This window comes from Zonotrichia leucophrys, chromosome 12, assembly GCF_028769735.1.
Source record: "Zonotrichia leucophrys gambelii isolate GWCS_2022_RI chromosome 12, RI_Zleu_2.0, whole genome shotgun sequence".
NCBI lineage: Eukaryota > Metazoa > Chordata > Aves > Passeriformes > Passerellidae > Zonotrichia > Zonotrichia leucophrys.
Genome location: NC_088182.1, coordinates 548,072 through 574,587, shown reverse-complemented (window position 1 = coordinate 574,587; position 26,516 = coordinate 548,072). Strand labels below are relative to the sequence as shown.

At 47.0% G+C, this 26,516-nt stretch overlaps 1 protein-coding gene across 1 annotated transcript; it reads right to left on the bottom strand.

Moving 5' to 3' along the window:
• Positions 1–746: 746 nt before the first annotated feature.
• Positions 747–26,516, bottom strand: RAD18 (RAD18 E3 ubiquitin protein ligase). The gene is made up of 13 exons (XM_064724075.1): positions 26,196–26,516; positions 26,002–26,083; positions 24,001–24,062; positions 22,998–23,068; positions 18,803–19,131; positions 17,493–17,592; positions 15,372–15,556; positions 13,804–13,880; positions 13,062–13,122; positions 10,662–10,796; positions 8,658–8,805; positions 3,419–3,481; positions 747–1,793 (listed from the first exon to the last, which is right to left on the bottom strand). Exons 1-13 carry the CDS (start codon positions 26,253–26,255, stop codon positions 1,688–1,690), a joined length of 1,479 nt encoding a protein of 492 aa, XP_064580145.1. The 5' UTR covers positions 26,256–26,516; the 3' UTR covers positions 747–1,687.

The following is a 26,516-nucleotide window of genomic DNA, read 5'->3' as shown; positions in this document are numbered from 1 at the left end:
ACTCTGTTTCCTTCCCTGCTGTTTTTTCCCTTATGTTATGCAGTTCCTGTGACCCTCGGGTTGGTGAGATGTGCAGCAAGCACCGTTTATGGCAGCCGGGGGATCAGCAGCCACTCCTGGCACAGGCTGGGCCTGGCAGCAGCCTGGCACTGCCTGGGGCTGGGGCTGGCCCTGGCTGTGGCACAGAGACTGGGAATAACGCAGACCATCAAATCCATGTTTTTCCTAAGCCCAGTGTGTTTGCTCCCTGCAGCCTCCCCCTGCACCTCAGCCACCACGACTCACGGCCACACACCCCACTCAGGTTTGCCAACTCCACGAGTGGCACCAACCCACAGCCCCATCAAAAGGAGGGGAAAGCTCCAGCTCAGGGAAAGGTCACCAGTTTGGACGTTAAATGGTGATGACAACAATAACTGACATAAAACGCTAATGTTCACAGGTGCCCATATTTAATGTGTCAGCTGCTCTCTCCCCTCTCCTGCCCCTGCAATTGCCACAGCTCCCGTGGCAGCGGCTCCTCAGCCCATTTCCAGTGGGAATGTCAGTGCTGCAGCCACAGCAGGCACCGTGTCCCACACCAGGGCCCTCCTCCACAGCAGCAGCTGCTCTGCACACGCCTGCACAAAGCCCTTTATGATACTAATTTACAGTACTATTGCCATTCACCAGCCAACTGCAACCAATTCCAATGCCTGAGGTGAGCTGCTGTGACAAAAAGGCAGCCCTAAAGCAGACATCAATAATTGTCTTTCAAAAGGATTGGTTTAGTAAAAAAAGAACCAAATCAACACAACCAGATTTCTGCTTTGCCTCTGCATCACTCCACCTCGTGCACTTAGGATAGTTTATATCTGCCATGATTTAGCCTGTTCCAAACACAAATATTCCTGGGAACCATGGCTTGAGGAGGATTATTTCTGAATCCCAGCTTCACTCTGAAGTCAAGACACAATGACTCTCAATCTTACCCAGACTTTGTGCCTTCTTTGCCGAGCTCCCACTGACCAAATCTTCAGGGCTCAGCAAAAGCACCTGAAGTATTTTCATATTTTGCTTACAAGCTTTATTCTCCAAAGTCTTCCCTGGTGTTCAGGATTCTTGCATTTCCTTCATTTTCTTGCACCACAAAATCCCACCACCTCCTAAGGAAGATCTCACTTTTCAATGTAACTATTTGCTTGAAAGCTAAAATACCTCATGTTAACAAACATCTGATTTCTTCCCAGTTTCAGGACTTCAAACTGAAATAATGACACATAATACTGAGTAAGTTTACAAAGACATATATAAAAAAGCCTGTTCGTGTAGGGCAGAATCTCCCTGCATTCCCTGTGCCAGGAACCGGGGCACCAGTGCCTGCCCAGCCCCAAACCAACACCGTCCTGCAGCTGCTCCCAGGAGGGCACCTGGCCCAGGATGCAAGCAGGACAGAGGCAGCACACAGCCCAGGCGCTGCACCGGGGAGAACTCGGGCACAGGAGCCAGGGCAGGCTCCTGCAGGCTCTGGACTCTGTGCCCAAGCTCACCAATGGCCCCCAGGGCGGCGGGCACGGCCCCAGCCTGGCGATGAAGGCAGCTGGAACGGCAGCGATGTGAAAATACAGCATTTTACTGAGCACCCAGACACTCAGAGAGCGGGAGCAGCCAGGAGGGGCTCCCAGCTGAGCTGGGCATGCCTGCAGCACTAGCTCCTCTTCCTCTTGCCCGGGGGCAGCGCCCCGCCGTCCTCATCCTCGCGGGCGCGCGGCCGCCGCAGCTTCCTCCTGCTCCCTGCCAGAGCCACGGAGCTGCTGTGGGGACAGAACACAGGGACACGGGGTGGGCACGGGCCCAGGCAGCACACGCTGCTGCTGTGCACAGTGCGCACGTGCTGCACACCTACGTGCTACAGGTGACAGGGAACCAGGGCATGGGTTGGGTGGGAAGGGACCTTAAAGATCATCTCACGCCACCCTGCCATGGGCAGGGACACCTTCTGCTATCCCAGGGTGCTCCAAGCCCTGTCCAGCCTGGCTTGAACACTTCCAGGGATGGGGAGAGAAATATTTCTCTGCCTTCTCATTTGAGGAAGGTGACAGCACCACAAATCATCCCATAGCCCCAGAGCCCGCTGGAACAGGGTCATCACAATGCCTCTCCTTCTGTCCCCAGAGACCAGCTTGGAACCCAAGGAACAGCAGCAACCTCCCAGATTCCTTGTCCATAACTGAGGACAACCCCTGGCACTGACAAAACCATAGGGATGTTCTATCAGAGAAGGCAGTTTGGGGCACAGCCACCTGGAAGCAGGATGAGAGGTTGGTCAACGTTACCCCCAAAGGAGGGCTTGGGCCCTGCAGCCTTGCCAGGCACTCTCCTCATTTATGGACAAAGTATTTGCCACAGAAAACTCAACAACTGTTTTATTTTTAGTCACAGTTAATTTTAAATAAAAAATTCTTAAACTAGCTGTATGTAAATGAAGCAGCTGATTTCCGTCATTCAGCCTTGGAGCTTAAAATTCCACATAGTGTTGACATGAAAGATGCCACTAATCTGTCAACAGCTTTTGCTAATTAAACATTCCTTTTAAGTGCACTCTGTTTTATACCATCTGCTAGGCTGAATCCGTCCTGCAGGGACTATTCATTTGTCTTAAAGTGGGAATTCACAACTGAAAATAACAATGGACAACTCTGAGATGCTCAATGCACAGCTGCTGCCTGCCACCAGATACACACCAAGATACAGCAGGAACAAGTTGTGTTTCAGGGCTGCACCACGATGGAAATGGCTCTCCTGCATCCCTGGGAGCCCCAGCCATGGCCAGGCTGGTCTGTGTGAACCCCAGCAGGCAGATCCAGCTGGGTTTGGTGCTGGCACTGAACCCACGTTCCCACAGCACCGAGGGGCCTCCTGCACCCACGGCCCCTCCAGCTCCCCCAGCCCCTTCACGTGGCTTTTCATGTGGGAAACACAAACACGATTCGGACGTGCAGACACTGAGATTTTAACAACCAAGACGTGCTCTTCTAACCTCAAACAGAAGTAAATCAAAACAGATGCTCAATTCCAGTGGGTTCAACTTGTCAGCCTCACCTACAGCTCTGTCAACAATGGAATCTTCAAATGTAATAGAAGATCAGATTTAATTTTCCATAACAAAGCAGTCTCCTTTTCTTTTTTTTAAATTAAAATATATAGTTATATATCCCTTGGAATAAAGATATTCAATTGGGCATCTGTGGATTCTTGGAGGAGCCAGGGATCATTTTTCAAGGATCCACATACACTGACCAAATTGTGCTTCCCAGAACTTTGGGGATTCTTCAATAATCTGACCTTCCTGAGGCATTTGCTTCTCCAGGATTCCATCAACTGCAAGCTACAGACCTGAACCCACCCAAGGACTTCAGCTCTTGGCTCTTCTACTCACCTGTCAGAGGACGCTGAACACGTCTCAGACCCTTCTGTATCTGCCAGAATGTCCGAATTGGTGCTGAAGGGGAAAATAAAATGGATGGAAATTATTTCAGCAACACCTACAGCAATGCAGGGCTCCACTTGGCAATGGAGCAGAACCCCTGGATGAGACAAATTCCTCCAGTACCAACAGCAATAAGAAATAACACCGACCTACAGCACAGTCCAGCAGCTTCTGTCTCACTTCATTTTCAGTTATCCCTGGGGTCTCATTATCATTATTTAACACACAAGACAGTTCTATGTTTATGTATGTTAGGTGGTAACTACACCACCTCTGTATTCTCAGGCACCAGAAAGTTTCTCTGGAGAGGATCTGCAAGACGTCTTGGGGGGAAAAGTGTACCTTCATTTTTTCAAGTCTCTCTTAAATAAATCAGTGTGACACAAAATTTCTGTAAGACAGCAGGATTTTTTCACCCTTTCCCATTTTGTCTCCCCTGTGAAGTGAGAGTCCTCAGCTGTCACTGTGGCGATAACTACAGAACCAACAGGAATTTGGCTGGACAAACAACACCAGGTTAGAGTAACCTCCAACACATGCACATTCAGTCATACAGATAAAAAGGAAAAAGATACCAAAAATGGATGGGAAACGTTTTGAAAGTCAACCTTGTTTTTACTCTCAGAATTAGAAGCCCATCAAAAGCTCATTTTCGGTGCACGAAGTGGATGCCCAGGGAATGAGTTATCATCATATTTCCAAACCCCACTCTGATGTTCCAGTTGCATTTTAAAAAAGAACTGGGGAGGACACAGGGCTATTTGTGTGCTTTTAGTCCCCCAAAATAGAAAAAGAACAGGTTTGAGACCCGAACATGATGTACTTCCCTGCCTTGAAAACTGCAGCATTTATCACCCGCCGCGTTTGTCACCGCAAAACAATAAAACTGCAGAAGTCTGGCGAACGTTCAAACCAGTAATGTGCGTTCAGAATTCACATGTGGAATCCATGGTCTGGGCCTACCAAGCTTTTTTAAAACCAAGTACAAAACGTCCTGGAGCGAGTTCCACCTTTGGCCTACACATGGAGCCATGCAGGGGCCCTTGACGCCACAGCCATGGGTCCCCAGAGAAGCCAATTAACTCCTACGCGCTAATTGCGGTGAGAGGCTGAGGAGCTGCAGGAGCTGTGCAAAGCTGAACTCCCAGCTGGAGCCAACAGCCCTTTGCTCAGGATCCCTCCCAGCATGGCACTGCCCCACTCAGTGGAGCAGCAGCTCTGCATCCCACTCTGCCAGACATCAGCCTCAGTTACTGAGCCCAGGCAAGGCTGCCTCTGGAGCTCAGGCCATCACACACCTTTCTGGCACATGCCAGGGGACAAACGTGTTCGAAAATTTAAAAAAATATCCTCAAATATGCCACGGTTGAAAAAAAATTCTCAAAAACCACTGTCAACTAAACAAAAGCAACTTTGACCACCAACTGAATTTGTATTTTAAATTAACTTTTTCTTTCCCTGAAGAAAACTCCTCCCTCTTCTTAGCATCAAATGATTAGTCCTTAAACTGAAGATTATGAATTAAATAAGAGAAAGAGCCACCTCATTCTGAAAGGTTTTTTTCTATAAATTTTAGCTCAGAGAGGCCAAAGAGATCACAGAATTTAGAATTTTTGTTTTGTTAATTTCTCCAGTGTTTTCTGCCTTTTCAATGCTTCAGAGGTATCTATTTACATTGCATCCAGGCACAGCAAAACACCCCTTCAGACTTCATTCAGACTCCAATTCAAGACAAATTCCCACAACAGGTCTTCTGTCCTTTCCTTAAATGAAAGTCACTGATCTCTCCCACAATTTTACAGATCATTTCCAGATGAGTCAATTTTTAGAGCCAAAACTATGAAAGTTCTTCATGTGAACTGCTCAAGATGCAGCCAGCACCCTGTGGCAGGGTGATCCTGCACTTATTCATGCCTCCATGTTGGGAAAATGCATCTCCAGTGATTCAGGCAATTGTCCCACTCCATATTCCTGCAGGACTGGATCCCCTGATCCCCTACAGTCAGTTCAACCAAGAGTCAACTCTTCCTTTCTTGACCATCAGTTGGGTTTGACTTCCACCACCCCCCTCTTACATTTAGGATAAACACACCACCCTAAAATAGAGAGAAAAAAAGCTGATGTAAGTGTGAATGACATGTCTTGCTCTGAAACTGAGAGGAGCAAACAGTCCTTTGAATTGGTTTATTTTAAGGCAGATTAGGTTCCTCCTCCTCCTCGCGTGAGCAGCCAGCATCCTCCCATCCATCCATCCAGCCATCCTTGTGCTCTGGCCCAGGCTCCAGGCATGTTCTCCCTCAGCGCTGGCACAAGAGATGAGCTCCAGCCCATCTCATTTACCAATGCCATTTGGAGGTGAACGCCCAGGAGTGAGGGAAAGCAGCTTTCCCCCTCTTGCAATCCTGCCTGCACCTTGTCTCCCTGCAAGGAACGGGATGAGCTCGCTGCTGGAGCAGCCAGGCACCGTGCCATGTGCAAGATGAGCTGTGCAGCACAGCATCTTCCACGGCTTTCCAGAACCTCCTCTTCAGACCATGTGCCCATGGATCCATGCTCCTGTCCCTGGCTTTCCAGAACCTCCTCTTCAGACCACGTGCCTGTGGCTTCGTGCTCCTGTCCCTGGCTTTCCAGAACCTTCCCTTCAGACCACGTGCCCGTGGCTTCGTGCTCCTGTCCCTGGCTTTCCAGAACCTTCCCTTCAGACCACGTGCCCATGGCTTTGTGCTCCTGTCCCTGGCTTTCCAGAACCTTCCCTTCAGACAGACCACGTGCCCATGGCTTTGTGCTCCTGTCCCTGGCTTTCCAGAACCTTCTCTTCAGACCACGTGCCCGTGGCTTCGTGCTCCTGTCTCTGGAGAGGCCTGCCAGCCTTGGCTTTGCCCAGGCCCCCATGGAGGGCTCTTGTCCGTACCACACCCTGCACAGGTTCCACCACCTTGCTGTTTTCCTTGACTCTCTCCAGGCTTCCTCAGTTTTCCATGGCCCGCTCTGCAGCCCAAGAAGATACCTCTGAGGCTGTTCCTTGGGAAAAGGGAAAGATGTGCTGCATCTTGCTGAACTGCTTCCCTCAGGAGTCCGGCAGCAGCGGGATGTGGTGGCTGAAGCACCAGGAGCACTCCCTACCACAACTCCTGCTTCCAGGGCTCAGAGGTGTCCCCAGCCCAGGGAATGATGTCCTCCTGGACACAGCCTGTGTGTGAGAGCTTCCACCACGCACATCAGAGGCCACCAGCTGGCCCTATCTGACAACCACCACCAGGTCTCACAGCTCCTGGCATTTGTTACAGCTCAAAGTTTTGGGAAGAAAAGTATGAATCAACAGCATAGCAGAAAAGTATCATCATCCTTTCACAATGAACCCATATCTGAGGCCAAAACTCACAGATCAAACACTGTGATACAAATCATCGCTGAGCCAAAGCAGTGCAAGATTTATTAAGTAAAAAAGTCCTGAAGATCTATAAAAGGCAATTATTGCACTGATCAACACATTTTCATACACTTCTCTCATGTGACAGCGATGGCCAGGGCGCAGGACAGCACTGCCTCCCAGCTCAGGCTGAGGCAGCTGCCCAGAAGAGCTCACACAGCATTTCCAAGCCCTCCATCCTGCCAGCCTTGCCAACCCATGCCACCCATTCCAGAGGGGTGCTGCCATCCAGTGCACTCCCATTTCTACCTCTTCTGCTGATGAACTAAAGCCCATATTGTGTAAAGCACATAAATCCAAGGATAAGTGACCTGCTAAACTCAGAGCTCGGATCCTGATCAATGGCTCCTAAACTCACTGCCAAAAAGCCCCATTTATTGCAAATGGGGCCCCTTCCCTGGGCATGAATCCCTCCTGGCAGACAGTGCAGGCTCTGGCTATTCCAACAGCACGGGGATTTATTCAGGCTGTGGACACAGCACTTTCCCACCAGGATTTCAAAATTCTGACTGTGTTTCAGCACCTCAGACACGGCCAGTGCTGGGTTTTGTCTGCTGCTCAGGTCTCACTCTAGTCATCAAGAACCAACACTTGTGTTGAACACAGTTTTAAGAAAAAATAATTTGCTTAAAGAACTGCGTATTACCCCCATTATATAAAACACTTATAATGGAATATTTCCTTTACATAGCTCATTAACTGGCTTATCATTGTTCCTCCTAATTTATTTTCTGATTTTCCTATTGTTTAAGCAGTTGCGTAAAATCTGGCTTCAGTCCCAGAAAGCCAAGGAATTCCACAGGACTATTCATATGGAGCCCTGCAGTCCTGTGGAAGCCCTGTGCAACCGTGGCTTCAGAGCTTTGAAAAATGACCCTTTCAAAGGCATGGCTGTGTCTGGGTGCTTATCTGTAACAGGCAGTTTGCTCTCTGGGTGGGATCATCAATCTCCCTAGAGCACCAGCATGTTTGGGGCACTGCTACAGCCCCCACGCCTGGCCTGGATCTTTACTCCAGCAGGAGTAAAATTCTCATTTCTTCATTTTAGCACAGACCTTTGAATAATATCAGTTCATCAGTGATTAGTGTACAATGGATGAATTTCTAACCTTGACCAACCATTAGCAAGTATTGACATGAAACTGAAAAGGGACAAACCTCATGAAGGAGAAAACAGAAGAATCACTGATTTCTTTGCAGCATCTTTTTGCAGAACAAACACTTCAACTCCGACTTGTGGATTGTTCTATTACATTCTATATGCTACTCAACATTTTCATTTTGTTTTAATTCATCAATACAACAGCCCTCCATTTAGAAGTGCCCTCCTCGCAGGAACACAGCATGCAGATTTGGAATTCCAAATATATTTCCAGTTTTGACATTTCAATGCAAAAAAACATTTACTCTTGGCAAAGGATACCCTCTCGTTATCAGAAAAACACAAGCCTCAGAAACCCATTACTTGAAACAATACCACAATACTACTAAAACCATCAACATCTAAATCATTCTTGTTTGGTTTCTGCTGGATTTATTTCACTACAATTAACGAAATCCCAGCCCCATGGTGAGACAGTGATAAAGTGAAGGCATTGCAAAGGATTAAGTGGCTCCTACACGTACTTTAGCTCCCTTCCTGACGCGAGGGAAGCCCAGGAGCAGGTGCAGGAGCTGTGAGCCCAGGCGGTGCCCATCCTGTGAGCTGGGTGCCTGCCCTGCCCCAGCACTCAGCAGCAGCAGGGCTGCCCCACTCACCTGCATGTTGAGCCAGAGGACAGCGAGAACTCAGGAGAGGATGATCTCTGCCATTGCCTGGAGCCATGAGATTCATTCCTTTGGCCATCAGGAATTTCTGATTGGAGTGCTTGGGCTTTTCCAGCTGTGGGATCCTCTTCCCCAGGTTCTACCAAGTGGAACGACATAGATGAGAATGAATGATAATGCAAAATACTATTGTTGAGGATTCTGCAGCCTAGAGATAAGATTTTCAAGAAAAAATTAAGTTATAAACATTTAAATACCAACATCTCATTCCCACATACTTATTTTCCAAAACTTTGACAATTTCAAAGGTTAAATTTCTTTTCATGTATATTTAAAAAAAGAAACCAACCAAGAACTCCCTGAGAACCCGAAATGTTTCACTGTTGAGTTTCAAACACAAGGAGAGAAATAAAGGGTGAGGATGTGTTACACATTTCATAAGATGGAACTTAATTTCAGAAATTAGCAAGCACTTCATGAGTGCTGTTGGCTGCTTGTGCTTCAGGCCCTACATCAGACAGCTTGAGCTCTAAGTTTTACAGACCAAGTTAACAGGCTTATTTCCAGTTGTGATTTACTTCCTTAGCAGCTCAGACAAGGTCAGTGCACTGACATTTCCATTTCAACGGGAAAAATAATTTCTAGGCAACACAACAGGCAAAAATTGAAAACCCTTCCGCTGGTTTTTGTGTCAAGTGTTTCGTTCAATGAAAAGATGAACAGTTCTCTGAACAGAAACCTTCTGCCCCTCCAAAGAGAAAACAGACACAGGTTAAACATTCCGGTATGAGAAGACAGACTGCCCTCATGCCATAGCCACAAACATTTGCAAGGGAGTTACTTCACTGAAAAACCCCTCAGGACACGAAGCCTCTGCACACCATCTCAGTGATCACTGATTCTGGCAGTCACAGACACCCCTGGCCCCAGCCCACGCTCAAACCACGCCGACTGCTCTGCCCCTCCAGCAATGGCTGGGACACAAATGGCCAAGCAGAACTTCAATTAGAGTGAGGAGGGGCTTCACAGTCTTTGGATTCAGCTCAGCTTGCCCTTTCTCTGCTGCTAACAGGCAAAATTAAATATCAGGGGCATATTTTTGTCTGCTGAAAACAACCAGCAGATCCCAGTGAGTCGGTTGTCCAACTAATGAAACACAACTCTGAAATTAGCAGGGTAAAAATAGCAAAGGCCTGTGCAATAATGCAGCTCAGCACAGTTAATATTTATTGAATCAAATTATTTAGCACCAATATATATCAAATCCTTATGGCGCCTTCCCCTTAGACAAAGCACAGCCCCATGTTTAAAAGTTATAAAGACTGGGAAACATATTTTAAACTTAAAGATGAAAAGCAAGATGACGTAAATCAGGAACGGATGATTAAAATGTCACCACAAACAGAGTGAGGTTAAATTACATCAACAGGAGAGGCAATAGGAGAGATGGAGGAGGAAATTAAAATAAACGAACAAACCAACAAAACCCCAACCAAACCAAAGATCTCTTTCAATTCTGTACAATTCCACCACTTCCACAAGAACACAAAGCAAGTGGGTAAGGAATGCAGACAAAGCCTTGGCTTTACCAGCTTACCATCAGGCCATTACTGCCTTCTTCCTTGCCCATGCTGTAATTCCCAGTTTAATACAAAGGTAATTGCTGTTACAAGGAACCAAGAGCAAACAGGCCTTAGGCATCTGTTCCCTCCCCTGTAAATCACCTTTTTGCTTTTTCAGTTGTTTATAAACAGTCATCCGAGTGCAGATGTTTTGCATAAAACTGAAATTCCAAGGATTATTGGAAGCTCAGAGAACAAAGTGTAATGGAAATTGTGCAGGTTTGCCAGAACCAAATGAGGTGCTGCCACATTCTGAAAATTATGCAGAATGATACATCTGATTCAAGAACAACAACAGATGAAAGACCATTTCTTTGGGAATCCAGCACCTCTTAGTGTGGTCCAAGAGGGGACAATATGAAATGTGACTGACCTGCAGCTGCTGGCAGCTCTTTGACAGCAACCTCCTCTTTGTTTTGAGCACTTTCTGCTTTCCTCTCACCCATTTTCTTCCACCGTTTATTTACTTGATCCACCAAGAACTTGAATTCACTTCTGTGTTTGTTTCCTGAAAGGAACAGAGCATCAGTGAGCACCCCTACAGGACTAAGGTATGGCACCAACACTGCAAGGATGTGAACAGAAATGGACACCAACAACTGAATTAAAAGCATTTTTGTTATGGCAGAGGAAAACCAACCCAGCACTGAGATATGTCCCACATTCTATTAAGGATCCAAATCTGTGTCTGAGCTGTTACAGAGCTGCCCACAGCCCAGAGCCCAGCACAGATGAACACTTCAGGCTCTGTGTCATGCCCATCACACTGCTGGGACTCAGATCCTTTAAGTAAGTTAATAATCCAAATACTCTCTGCACCTTCAATCACATTTTAAGCACTCCTCTGGTGCTCAGCCAAAGCAATGGAATTGTTTAAGCTCGGTAGTGCAAATGCTTTAGTGAGAGGCTGGGAAATGCCCGGTGTCCTCAGCAGGATGCTGTGGGTCACCTCACTGAGCCCGGCCAGCAGGGAGGGACCCAGGGCCAGGGGGGACAGCCAGGAGTGGCTCAGGGAACAGGGACAGGAGCAGAGGGAACGGCTCGGGCTGGGCTGGGCAGGGCCAGGCTGGACACCAGCAGGAACTGCTCCTCAGAAAGGACTGTCGAGCACCGTGTCACCTCCCTGAGCCGCCCACTCCAATGGCTGAGCACCCTTCCCTTCCATTTCATGAAGAAATGCTTTCATGTATTCCATTATAAAACATCAAGTTCTGCCCCACACAAGGAAACAGATTTGACACACAGTCCCTTTCCCTGAGTAGCTGAAAACACCACATAAGGCCAAAAATTCTGTTAATAAAAAGCAAGTTCTGTCCCAGATGTCGTGTCTGAGTTGCTGCACTCTCATTACGGAATTCCTCTGGCACTTCGGTTTTTCCAGCATCACTATCTTTTGTTGTGCTGGCTCATGGCAGAACTACAAAGCTTTCTGAAAAGAAATGTCCTGGCACACAAGCAGTGCTCAGCTACACTGTAAATCACTGTGGTGCTGAAACGACACCCCAAGCACATCCCACCAAACTGCAGCAACGTAAACCAGCCCCAGACAGAACGACAAATATTTAAACACAACACAAAGCAGCAGACCTCCAAAGAACATGGCAAATGAAAAGATTTAGAAGCAGAAAAGGCAACTAAATAATTTTTTTTTCACAGATGTATCCCCTTTCCTGTAGACTTTTTAACTCTTTAAATAGAGACCACAAAAAAAGCAGAGTGGGCTGAGGGTGTCCCTGAGTCCTGTGGGGCAGAAGGAAATGACAGTGGCTCTGAGTGCCAGGCAGAGCTCCCATCCTCAGGTTCATCAAGCCAAAGTATTAATTGCTATTTCATAAACAGCAAAAAAATGCCAACAGTGCAATGTGCAAATTGCCAAGAGCCCGGGGAAATGCAAAGAAGCAGAAAAAAAGCGTTTTCTCCCAAACAGTTTGTTCTGCCTTTCCCCAAGGCTGCTCACAGCCCCAGTGTGTTTTTTCATATGGAAAAGCAGAACAAAAATATATTTGAGGGTTTTTATTCACAATTTACACCAGAGTTCATTTATTCATTCAGCTGGGAATTAGGGTCTGGAGGGTCTGGAGTGCAAATGCTGTAAAATAAGAGGAAAAAAAAAAGCTTCATTGTGTAATAAAGCTTTTTAAAGCTTTAAAGTCCATCTGTTTTACAGTGAAATAATGGCATTTGATAAGAATTCTTTAATCACAAACTGTTTTTGAATTTTAACATTCAGTTCTTTTTTCATGCTTATGATTTCTTCCTTATTATGAGAAATAATTACCTGAGACCATTTACCATTTGCCTCTTTGGTCAGTATTTTTTATTAATTTTAAAACCATATCTTCCCCTTTTTCCTATTTTTTTTTAACTTCTCAATTTTCAGTTAACCTGCTTGAGACTATCAAGATCTCAAAGCGATTAGTCTTGTAGCCAGGCCCTTTTAGCAATCTAAACTCAATCAAATACCTGTCTTTGAAAAATTAAGACAGTATTTAATATATTTTGTTCTAAACGTGTACAACAGGCCAAGAAAACGAAGCCAGGAGCAGGAAGGCCTTTCAGAGCAGCTCTGCTGCAGAGGGTTCCCAGTGGCCACACAACTGCACATCCCACACCCTGCTCTGTTTCCATGGCCAGCAAACACGGCAGCACGCTAAGAAAGAACAAAGTGCATAAATAGAGAAGCCTTTGGAGGCAATCAGTGTGTGTATTTCAGCTCAAAGGAAAAGAAGGTAGATTTAAAAGCAAAATGAAGTGAAATTTGCATGTTACTTACGATATTCAGTGTGGATCTCATCTATTTCTTCCTCTGTCTGGTCCTTTGTGAAGGTCAAGCTCTACAGAAATCACACAAATGTTTTTAACATAAATAAAAACATATTAAAGCTGCAGACTTTGAAATTACAGACTTAAAACTGGAAGAAGAACTGTTTGTTTTCCCCCCCAGCTTTCAGTACCTCATCACATTAATCCACATTTCCAGAACATGTCCACAGTGTCCTGCCCTGCTTCCACCGAGTCACCAGGACCAAACAGCCCATGTAACACTCAGCATATTGTATAAATATAAAATATTCCTACCACTGTGCAACAAACAGGCTTCAGAAGTCACCAAAGTATCAGATGTCATGGGAAGAGAACAGGCGCCCTTGCCGATACGGAAGCATGGAATTTGCTAGCTAAATCCTAGAGAATTCTAGGAAGCAAAATATTCCCCACACTGCCATGAAGGGTCAAAATCTTCCAGCATGGCCAAGGAGAACTTAACTCAAGAATTTTTACTGCAGTCAAAAATTGCTCCTACTTAAAGGGTTTGGGCATAAAGCTCAGCAGTGCACCCAGGACTGCCACGACAAATGTGTGGTGAGAGAAAATCAGGTTCACTACAGGATGCTGAATGTGAATTCTAATATGCAAGCTGGGAATTCCCACAATAAAGCAAGAGGCAGACATTCCCAGTGCCCTCTCTGCAGTTTCTGCTGGCCACCCCTCTGTGAGAACCAAGAGCAGTCACTTACATTTTCACCAGGTTTATTACACTCTAGCTGAACCCGAATCTTCTCATTCTTTTCCAGCTCTTTAACAACCTCTGCAACTGTTTGGAAATACAAGAAAGGGATCGCTGAAACAGGAGCTGGGTAATAAAAAGCTGTAACAGCACAGATGAAGCTACCCTGCATTTAAAACACAAACAGCATTAGCCCTCCCAGAGGGAAAGCTCAGACTCCAATCCCAGGCAAACGTGCTGTCTTTCCCCATCCCACCAAACCTCCCTCCTGCACACAACAGTGCTTGTGGCACACAGGCTGCCATTCAGAGAGATTTTTCATTTTACACTGGATGTTTCACTGGAACACACAATAACTGCATCTACTGTTTATGTTACTTTGTCCCCCAAACCACCTTCCAGGGCAACAGAACCATGTGCAGACTCAAGGGGAAAGCTCACAGAGGAATTACAACCAACTTCACCAATTGTCAGACACATCCAAAGCCTATAAACAACATAACTGTAACATTTAACTGGAGCCACAGCTATGCAGAACCCTGCACAGTTTACTTTGACATTTACTTCTACAAATCTCTTTCTGCATTTCATCATCTCCACAAAACTGCCAAGCAGCTGTGGGCAGTTATTAAAACAAACACTTCACCACACAGTGAAGCAGGCAGAACAAAAGCTCATTAAGCTGTGAAAGAATAAAACCTGCTCCAAACTGGTTTAAGCACACTCCAGGAATTTGGCACCTGGGCTTCCTCAGAAGCTCAGCTATTGGTGTTCCACAGTGACCTCAGGCTCCCTGCCACCACCCAAAACACACGTCTGCATCTGAAGTGTGGCCTTAATAATTCACCACACTCCCATTTGGTTTGCACAGGTTCTGAACCAGGAGGGTTTGGCATTACTGGGGCAACAGGTTCATGAAGCCAACAGGAGGGGTTGTTTGGGCATTAAAAAAAAAGCATATTCCTTGGGGGTGGCAAAAACGGGGTTTCACTTGAACCCAGGGTTTGGGAAGGGTTTGGGCATTGACGAGGGTTGGCACATGGCAGCTCTGAACACAGGGGTTGGATTTGGGCACAGGCTCTGAACACAGGAGGGGTTTGGGCACAGGCTTGACAATGCAACAGCTGGAGGGGTTTGGGCACAGGCTCTGAACACAGGAGGGGTTTGGCATTACTGGGCACAGGCTCTGAACACAGGAGGGGTTTGGCATTACTGGGCACAGGCTCTGAACACAGGAGGGGTTTGGGCACAGGCTCTGAACCCAGGAGGGGTTTGGCATTACTGGGGAGAGCAGCTGGAGTGCACACCTCACACCCAGCACTGCTCCTGCCCTCTGGGTGAGTAGGCAGAGGCTGGGTGCCACCCCATCCACCAGCAGCACTGAGTGTGGGCTCAGCCCGAGTACCCCCAGCAGGTTAAAGCAGCATTCTGCACTGGTCTGATTTACCAAGATAAATCCTTCCAGCTCCACATCTCCAGCAGTCAAACCAGTGTTAAGCTACCCCGAGAGCCAGCAGAAGGGGAAATGCAGGCTGACGGTGTGGGATGGCAGCAGCCTCCCTGCAGCCTGCCACTCACCAGATTTGGGGTTCAGGGAATCACACTGGGCGTTGTACATGTGCACGAACTCCTGGTGCCTCTTGATGAGCTGCTGGCGGGTCCCCGAGGTGGACAGACCGTGCTCCTTGAGCTTCTTCCTCAGGTCCCGATCCGACAGCAGGTTATAAACAACTTTGGACATCAGCTTCCTTTTGTGGTCAGAACTGCCACAGGAAAACAAGAGACACTGTATTTAATTAATACTCCTAGTAAAATCAAGCTATTCACAGTTACTTAAGGGTACATCACCCACTCAGGATAACGTACACATGAAAGAACATACACATTGGGTTTTCCACCCCTGTGCTGGCCATGGCTCACTTGAATCAGCTGGAGAAATATTAAAAGTATTAAAACATCAAGCCAAAACTCAAATTAGGAGATTTTTCAGCTTTCTGGAGAAATGTCTTTGAGAAAAATAGTCATGCACCTGAAGGCAGCAGTTCCCAGCTAACAGAAGGGTAGTTTGGTGATACAGAGACATTAAAGATAAGTAACAGTGCTCCCAGAAGAATAACATCTAAATCCAAAATTTACTGCTTTCCACTGCTTTCTGTCAGGACTCAACATTCCTGGCACAGCTGGGGAAAACATCTTAATTACAGGAAACTGCCAGAGAAAATTCAAGTCCTAGCACAACTTTTGTCACCTAAAATTAGCAGAACATTTCCTCCTGTCAAATTAGCTCAGGCTGCCCCACACCTCCTGGTGAGATACTCTCAAACCAGGAGAAACAAAGGGGCCAAAATCCATCTGCAGCCTTACTCATCTTCTGCAACTGCAGTAATTCATAGAGGAACAGCATTTAATTAGACATTTTTCTTTCTGCAGCAAAATAAAGCTCAGCTGCATTACTCTGGATTAGAGAGCAGTTAACAGCTTTCCACTGTGAAAATGATAGATTTATTTGAAAACTATTCAGCACTTTCAACTTATCACATTGAAAATTTCAAGGTTAAAAAAAAAAAAACTTACACAAAAACTGTCAATAATTCATTTACTCTCATCCAGCCCTGTAGCATGGCTGGTAAACAGAAGATGGATTACCACAATACACTCTTCAGGGAAGCTTTTCTAAGATTCTTTTGGGAAATATAAAAAATTTCACTGAATAATTAAAGTAAATCTTTTGAAAGTCCTACAGAAGCTTGGTGTGTATTCCAGCTCACCAGCAGCATGACCTAGCGTGCTGACAGCTCACAGGAAAACACCTCACAGCAGGTTTAAATCCTGATGTTGGTTGGGTTTCCCCACGCTTGAGAAGCACAGTTACCACAGCCTGGGTTTTTAATGGAAATTAAATCTAACATCAGATTTCAATACCCATTTACCATTTTTTTCATCTTGAAAGTCCTTTCGCTTACAGACTGCACTCTAAGCATGACTGGACAAAACAAGAGCTTTAACATAAAATTACTTTCTAATTCAAGTTTCAGGGGAATTGGGAAAACAAGCATTGAAGTACAAATCCTCCCAGTCCTTCAGTCTGATCAGTCAGAAATAACAACAGCCTAAATTTCTGCTGTAAGTAAAACAAACTGAAACTCCACTTCTGATGTGAATGTGGTGACCATGACCAATGCTGGGGCAGGGGCACAAAGCCAAAGGAATGCATTAATCTTATGGAAATCGAGATCTTCAGGAAACCTCAACAGCCCCACAGAGAGGAAAGAAAGGTGCAATTTTTATTCTTTAACTTGACAGCTATTGAAGAAAATGTCTCTTGGCACACCTGAACCGAAGGAAGCAATTCCTCCACCAAATGAAAAATGGGAATCAGTGTTATCTGAAGGGAATTTTAATGCCAGGGAGCAGAAAGGTGACAAGAACAACGCACAGACTAAGCTCTCCCTGTGATGAATTTCTTAAAGCATTGGCCACTGTTTTCTTGCCACTAAAAGCCAAAGAGTAATTGAGCTGGCAATCCACACTCTTTCTCAAGGGGGACAATCCCCACAGTGATTCCAGAGTGCTGCACAGTGCAGGGAAGCCAGAAACAAACACAGAGCACCACTGTGACACCCCAGCAGCACACAGCCCCCAGCCCAGCAGTGCTCACACCAGCCACACGCATCTGGAGCCCTCAGAGCTGCTCCTCACCTTCGCAGGCTGTCCTTCTTCTCCCCTCTGGTCAAGCAGCTGTCCAGATGCTTGTTAATATATTGCTCCAGAATAGCAACCTCACAAACAGGACATTCCACTGAAAGCAAGGGAGAAGGTATTTACTAGTGTGGATGTAACAGCAAAGAGGGAATGTTCTCCTCTAAAACAAAACTAACAGTTGGGATAGTAACAAAGCACATCAGTCCTGAGCTGTTACTGTCCTGGAAGGTACATCTGAGTTCTCAGAGCAGGAACAAATAGCACTAAACCCTCTCACTCCAAGTGTTTCACAAATACTGCCTGACCAACTACTTGGCATTGGTGGAAATACTTTCCATGTGGTGCGTGCTTAAAGCTTCAAACAGATCATAGAATGGGAAGCAAGCGAGAGTTTTAATTGCTCAAAAATAAACAAGCAGTAAAATTTCACGTGGGTTTTAACTTATCAACACAAGCAGGTCTGATGTAAAACCACGACAGGTTTCCCGTGGCTCCTTTCCTGGCTGTGGTACCTCTTTCAGCAGGATCCATCCAGCTAATGAATACACATGAACTTCAGAGTTCCAGATGAATAAATCATTACACAAAACAACAGCTAAATTTGAACTAATAAGAACCAGGGGTGTACTCCTACATGGGTTTTGTTTTAATTTAGGCTTTTAGCTAGGTCAATAGGATGGCTGCCAGCACATCAGAACTAAGAGGATTCTGCCATTTTATTGTGGTTGATTGGTATAAATGAGCTTTTTCATGCTTCAAAGTAAATTCACTTTAGCTCTCTAGAATTACAAAGAATAAAGCAGATGACTCTCTTGGAGAGTGTGGAAATAAAAACATTAACAGAACTGCTGCTATGCTCATTTTGAGTTCAGGCTCACCCCTCAAATAACAAACACATTATAAAATAACCTGCTCAAGGATACAAGAGCAGAATAAATGCCAGTGTCTGTCTAGTCATTAGGGGGAAGGAGAAGAGAAATTACTTCATTTTTACTAAGACTGTTGCACAACTATTGTTTTTCTGTGTTGTTTCTCAAAGCAAAGGAATCCATAAGCGCTGAATTCCATTTAACTCCTTGGCAGCAGCTCAAGCTTTTTGTGAAGAACACACTTGGAGCAGAGCTGTCCCACACGAGCAGTGATGTGAAGGCAGCACGGGCCAGTTAAAGGGGAAGGAGCTGAACTGCCAGCAGAGAGCAGAACCACAGGAGAAATGGATGAGTGCCACGTTGTGAGGGCCCTCTAACACATTCAGCAGCCACACGAGGGGGAGAGAGCAGGACACAGCCAGAAACCAAACACCTCACCTTTCTTGTCTCCTTTGAGCACAGATGTAGAAGGCTTTTCATGACTTTGGGTGCAGCCAGGAATCTCCTGTGCAATCACTTTGCTGTCTTTCCCACCAAGCTCTGCAGAAGCGCTGTGTAGGTCATGGTGCTCCTCAGTTTTGCAACTCTTGTGACCAGTCCATGGCAGGCCCCCTGCCTTCGTGGAGGTGCAGACTTTGTCCTTGCTCAAGGAGCTGTCAATGGCTGGCGCCTCCCCAGCCCCTGGCTGAGAACCAGGACTCTGGAGGCTGTGGGCTGGGGGAGACGCAACCGGGGGCGCTTCCAACACCAACCGCAACAGCTGCTGCCTAGGAGCACCAGAGAAAGCAGAGCTAGCACACTGCACGTGTGAGGAACCCGAAATCCTGATTGCCAGCACACGCTCTCACTCTTCTGCCTGTGAAAACGCTGGCACTGAGGGCAAAAGAGCAGGGAGCAGTCCCACACTGGCTTCTCCCACAATGTGGCTTTTTGGGCCCATGAGCAGCTGGTGATGACATCTCACAGTCCCACACCCCAGGGACAGGAGAGCCAGGGCACAGCAGACACTCCTGGCATAGCCCTGGGCTCTCTGACAGAACATTGTCACCTGCCCCCCTCCCTCAGCACCAGAGTGAAGCACCCAAATTTCTCACTAACCACAGAAACTCTGACAGGTGTGATTGGAGAGATTCGGGCAAGCATGACTCAACTAGAAGCTCATCCATCACTCAGCAAGCCCAGAGAAAGCACACAGTGATGGAATGGTCCTGCCTCTGCCATCTCACCTGGGAGCGGATCCTATGGCAAACATCAGTTCAAAAATCTCTGCATATTGTGTATGGTCTCAGCATCATCTGTGATACTCTCAAGAACTTAACGGACTGCTAGGAGGTCTGAGCTGACAGAATTTTACCTTCCTGGCACAAAGCAGTAACTGCAGCACAGCTGACAATGCTCAGTTTATGAGCAGAGCAGTGTCCTTCCCTTTAAAGGCTGAGCAATGAATCAAGCAGGTATCAGAACAGCCACTACCCAAACCCTCCTGCCAGACCCTCAGTCACTGAGATAGGGCAGGGAGGTAAAAAACACCTGTTTAACCAAAGATGGATGGTTTCTAAACATCCTCCCCACCAGCATCCTCCTTCTGCTTCAACAGCAGCATAAACAGCTTCCCACCTTTTTCCTTCAGATCTGTAACACCCACAACAACTAAGCGTCCTTCATCAGGCCCCTGGTTCCCATTTTACAGTCTGTTTACTTCTCTCTTGCTGAAGCAGCAATGAAGCAGAGTTGTTGGGAATCTAAGGCTTCCACATAAATAAATTCCAAGGAAGAGACAGAGCTGTGAATCTTCCTAGGAAGAACTCACACAGAACAGTCCCAACGGCACTAAAAGCAATGTATCTCCTTGAAATTCCTGCTGCATTCCTGCTCAATCACTGTATCAGCAATGACAGCACCTGCTCTCTCCAGCACCCAGAGTCGATGTGTTTATTCCTCTGACTCACTACCTGTCGAGTAACCCTGACTAGGAAACAGAGATAAACTTGACAGTAAAAACATTTTTCTTCCTTATGTACGAAGAAAACCAGAGATTCTTTTCAGCAAACACTCCTACTTTTCTATTTAACAAGGTGATGCAGAAACTGACAAATTTTCTCAAAATAATCTGTTTAGTAGAGGGCAATGAAATCAATTCTTTACACTTCAAACAAACATTTACCTGTTATGTTCAAAGATAGCGGCCTCACTGCAACTGATAAGAGAAGTCTTCATTAAGGTCAGCTCGTGCAAATACTGCTCCTCATCTTTCTCTCCTGGCCCGGCCAGAGCCATGAATTCTGCCCCAGAGCACAGACAGGTGAGGGAACAGCAAAGTGCTGATGGCAGTGCCCCCAGGCTCCTGCCCTGCTGGGGCCAGGGTGTGCCCTCACAGGGCAGTGCCCAGCCACAGCCACAGCAGCCTGCCCAGCCTGCTCCTCTCCCTGCCCACAGAAACACCCACGGCCATAGGGCAGCACAGGACAGCCCCACTCCCACTGGGAGCCCACCCTCTGCACTCCCACACATCCCCACACCATCCTGCACACACCAACGGTGAGCAGAGCACAAATGGGATCAGAGCTGGGTCTGCCTGGAATGATTCCCATTCCCTGCAAACACCCCATCCAGGGTGCACACACCTAATGCTGAGCAGAGCACAAACGGGATCAGAGCTGGGTCTGCCTGGAATGATTCACCAGTGCCCTGCCAACACACCCCACCAGGTGCACCCCTATGCCTAGCAGAACACAGCATAGGACCAGCAGCCATCCCTGGACCATTGCACTCCCACTATCCCCAAACACCATCCAGTGCACACACCTAATGCTGAGCAGAGCACAAACGGGATCAGAGCTCAGTCTGCCTGGAATGATTCCCATTCCCTGCACACTCTGACCTTGGAGCACAGCTTTCACTCTGCTAAGTGCCACCAACATTACCATTTGCTTCCCCTCCAGGCCTGACTTAAGAAATGGGTTTGCACTTTGTGAAATGCTGAGAAGATTTAAGGCCTCATTTTCATAAACATCAAACTACCCAAGGCTCAAAGTCCAGTTAGAACATACTTGATCTTTCAAACATACTGAGCCCTTCAACCCCTGGACTGTGGATTTGTTTCTGGGACAGCCAAGGGGAGACAAAGCAGATGGAGAAGGAGGGGGAGAGAGAAGCCCTGTCCTGTTCCAACATGGGCAGGACAGAGAGCAGTGCTGCTCTGACTGAACGATGCTCGTGCCCTGGGACACCCAGACAAGCCGTGTCCCCTCAGCTCAGGGCACCTGCAGCCCTGGACACCACACTGACCACTGCCCACACTGCCCAGGGCTCTGTCCCATCACAGCAGCCAGCAGGGAGCCTTTCCCACCCAGCCCCTGCCCTGGTTCCCTCCAGCCAGCCCAGACTGGGCTCCACAGCCCACCCATCAGCTCATGTGAGAAATTGATTGAACTCCAAGTCACAAAAGGAAAGGTTATTGAACCACTCTCACTGGTAAGATTTATACTGATCCATTAAAGCAGTCCAAAAAAAAAATTAACATTTAAGATTCAATATCATAATGGATCCAAGTCAGCACTACTTGTCCCCCACAAAATTAGACATTAACAAAAAAATAGTAATCCATTTATCACTAGGGAGCACCAGAATTCAAGCTGAAACAGGAGAACTGTAGGATTTAAATTACTCAAATAAATCAATTAAATCCAGTAGTGGTCATATAGGAGATTAGATCTATCTACATTCTATGATCTTCATCAGAGAAAAATTCTCTCATGAAACAAAGCCATCAACTGAACTATGCTTCTTGTCACTTACGAAGCCAAGACTCTCATTGACTTCCAGCTCCAAGTTAATTTCAGAGAAAAAGATGAAAGTGCATTTGTCTCGTACAGAGACAGGAACACCCACAGAATTCCCAGCAAATCACTGAGTAGCTTCTCATCAAAAGAAAACAGATAATACCAGGAATTTCATGTATCTACTGATGTATCATCGCTGATACATGTTGTGATACTGTTGTGATATTTTACCAAGTCATATTTATTCTGTTGTTCCTGTCTTTTAAAGGAATGTGAAGCTCAAAAATGAATTTATAACAAACAGAAAAGTAGCTAAGAAATCAAGCTGAAAGCATGGCACTCCATTACTTTCCTTACCAAAGAAAACTCGCGTTTTTAGTCTCTCAATACCTACATTTTTTCTGGCCAGTGACTTCAGCAAAAGAATGCTCTTGCAAGGTGACCATAACCACTGGACAAAATCCTTCTATTCAGAATCTCTTCTGCACACATAGGAAGGATCCTGAAGAAAATCTGTATTGCCACTATTTCCCCCAGAGAATCCTGACATGTCTGTTGACTTCCTACCCATTGGCAGGGACTGTAACTTCCAGAGCAGCCAACCAGAAGCAGAACCAAAATAAGCCTGTAAAACCTCCACATCACTCGAGCGTGCAGTACCCTTCAGCCAGAATACTGCAGGATTTTCCCAAAGTGTGAGCATTCATCCTGGACAACGCTTCTGTGGCACCACAATTGATTTGCTCAGCTCTCACACCACCAGCTCTCTCCAGGGCTCCGAGCCTGGTCACACACAGTCACACCTTGCCAGCTGCCAAACCAGACAGAGCAGCTATAAATTACATCAATACCTTGCAGAGTTAAAGCTCTTCACTAGATCGTCTAAAATCCGGTTGTTTTTCAGGTCAGATTCTGAGACTGCCTACAAAAGAAAGAAAGAAAAAAAAAAAAAAGAAAGAAAAAGCAAAAAACAAAACTAAAACAAACCTAAACAAACAAACATTCAAATGCGGTGAAAAAAGCAAGTGCCCACAACATGTTCAAGTGATCAATAATTTGCTTCTTGGCTCCATGCCTCAACTACCCCCACTGAAGTGCTACAGAATTAAGATGCTTAAAGGGTAAACACCTCTTCCCCAAAAATATCTCATATTAAAATAACTGCCTGAGAACTTCAGACTTGGATATTAAGGTAACAGGTAAAAACAAAGCATAAAGCTACAGAAAAAAAGCCCAGTGTGCTCAGGCTCCCACAATGGTTTACTGCACACAGGTCTCATAATTTTAAAAACCAAACCAAAATATCTGAAGGTGGTAAGAACCTTAAGCAACAAAGCATGAAACCTGATGAAGGGAAATGTTAATCTTCTGATTACAGAATGAAAATATTAATTATGAGATGCCTTTGTGCATTCAATTCATTCTTTTTAAACAATTCCTGATTTTTACCTTATTGCAACTCTCTCTGTTCTTCTTTTAAACAAAGCCTGTATTATTTTTTTTAATTTTTAATTTGAGATGAAATGGAGCCACTCACATACAGAAAATACAGCGCTTATGTTTCAGCACTGCTGGTTTAAATGATGGACTACGTTAACAAATTAACATTAAATGTTTTGTGACAGATTGTACACACAGCCCTGAGCCAAGCCCTAGGCCTGATGCTCCATCCCCTTCTGCCTGCACTGAGAGGAGCATCTCTGGAACAGGAGAATTCCAGATGCAAGAGCACCACACTTTGCCCATGCAATCAGAACTGATTATTTGGTGTGGTCCAAAGGGAAAAGCTCCTGAGATTTGCCAAAAGATAAAAAATAAACTGAGGGGAAAAAACCAAACCAAAACCACGCTTACCACACAGCATGTTGGACACTGGGTTTTGTAGGACAAAGACTTGCGGATACAAAGGGAACAATCTGGAAAAAGGAAACACATCATTTTAAACATTTTTCCAAATGCAGTTCCACATCCTCACTGGTGTATTTCCTTGTACAATACCTGCAAGCTATTCCACAACACACAAATATTGACAACACACCATTTTTATATGGAATTGAGATTATCATTGTTGCAAAACAATCTGTATTTTATGCAAACATGTTTCAACATCAAATATCAGCTCCTCCACCTAAAGCTGATGTTTGTTGCCTTTTGTTCCCCAGTGCAAGAAACCCCTCATCAGCCCCCACCACTAGAGCAGTGGTTGCACTGCTCACCCCCTCACCATGCTGGGTTTTTGACCTGACTAATGCTGATCACTTTCACCTTCCTGCATAGCCCCAGACAAATTCACAATCCCCTCTTTTCCCCAGGCTCTTCTGCCCCTTTCCACAACAATACCAACTTGCTGTTGAAAGAAGAGGCTAAAAGGGAGAGGAGACAGCACTGAAATGCTGAGAGACAGCCTAATGCCACCTCCCCATGCCAGGGTGCGGGGTGGTGAAACATGCCGCACTGTCACAGTAAATTTCTGTGTTTGTTACACTTTGTCAGTTTCTCTTTAACGGCCATGTCAGGATTTTAAAAGTCTCATCATTCTCCAGGAAAACACTCCCTCACTGGATCATCATGGCTCAGAGTCTCAGCACTAGCTCCTGAAAGATCTGCATTGCATTCACCCTCTGGGACTGCATCGGAAAAGCAGCAGAAGCATTAATTAATCTCAGAATGGTTTGGGTTGGGAGGGACCTTAAAGCTCATTCCATCCCACCCCCTGCCATGGGCAGGGACACTTCCCACTAGACCAGGTTGTTCCAAGCCAAATCCAACCTGCTCCAATGCACCAATTAACACTTAAAACCACAAATCCATCTAAATGCTCAATAATTACTACATACATAGTAAGAAGTGAAATATAGTGAGAAACCCATAGAGAAACAAACTCTAACTGTACGAATAGGAATGAAGTGGCAGATCCAGGCTGCCAGCCCCAGCCCCCACGGGCCAGCCCACGTGTGCACTGACTGCTGCTTGGAGCCACTGTGCCCCAGGCAGGCTGCGCCACCAGCAAGCGAAGAGAATTTCCACGTTTGTGGCTCCCCACACTGGCTTCAATGGTGACAGCTTTGCCAAACTAAACTAAACTTCACTGCCAAACTACAGTGTCCCCCTTCACGGAAGGAAGTGCTACAGTTTCTGAACCAAACAATCACAAGCATTTATTTTAACGTGAGAAAAGGCAAGGTACTTCCCTCCTAATCTGGCTTCAGCAAAGCACTTGGGGCCAGGTTCCAGCAGATATCTCCCAGGGCAGACAGAGCAGCATGGAAAATTTGAGCTCTTAATACTCTGCACATAGAGCTTTGCATTTGTACCACCCTCAAGATGTTAAGAAAGATATTTAAATGCAGAATGCCAGACGCCACATGTTTGTATTACAGCAGGAACTACATAAGGGAAGGTTCCGGCTGTTTCCATCCTCCTCCCAGCTTCCATGGCAAAGAGAATCATAGAACCCTGAGACGGTTTGGGTGGGAAGGGACCCTAGAGCCCACCACTGCCACCGCTGCCATGGCAGGGACACCTCCCACTGTCCCAGGTGCTCCAGCTCCAGTGCCCAGCCTGGCCTTGGGCACTGCCAGGGATCCAGGGGCAGCCCCAGCTGCTCTGGGCACCTGTGCCAGGGCTGCCCACCCTGCCAGGGAAGCTTCTTCTGGATCTCTCATCGAGCCCTGGGCTCTGTCCGTGGGAAGCCATTCCCCGTCGCGCTGGTACTCCGGGCCCTTGCAGCTTCTCTCCACGTTTGCTGCAGGCTCCAGCGCCTTCTGTCTGCCAGGCGGAACAATCCCCGCTCCCGGCCTCTCCCCGCAGACAGACAGACAGACAGACACACACACACAGCCCGCCCGCACTCACAGCTGTGCGAGCACTGCGGGATGATCACGGCGATGCTGAAGTAGTCGAAGCAAATCCCGCAGCGCAGCAAGTCATCCACGGCCTGCAACGAGAGCAGCGTGAGCGGGCCGGGCTGGGCACGGCAGGCCCGGCAGTGGGGGCGAGCGGCACCGCCCGGGACCCGGCCCGGGACCCCCGCCCGGCTCCGCACGCACCTTGAGCGGGGCCAGGCCGGGCGGCCAGGCCGGCTCCAGCAGCGGCATTGCCAGCGCCATCGCTGCCGCCCCACGGCCCCGCTCCGCCGCCAGCGCGCCCCGCGCACCCCGCGCGCTTCCGGCCGCGCTTCCGGCAGCGCCGGGAACCGACGGGAACTGCGGGGATGGGGAACGGGGATGGGAGCGGGAACCAGCGGGAACCGCCGGGAACGGGGATGGGAGCGGGAACCAACGGGAACAGGAACTGCCGGGAACTGTCGGGAACGGGGATGGGAACTACGGGGCACGGGAACGAGGATGGGAGCGGGAACCAACGGGAAC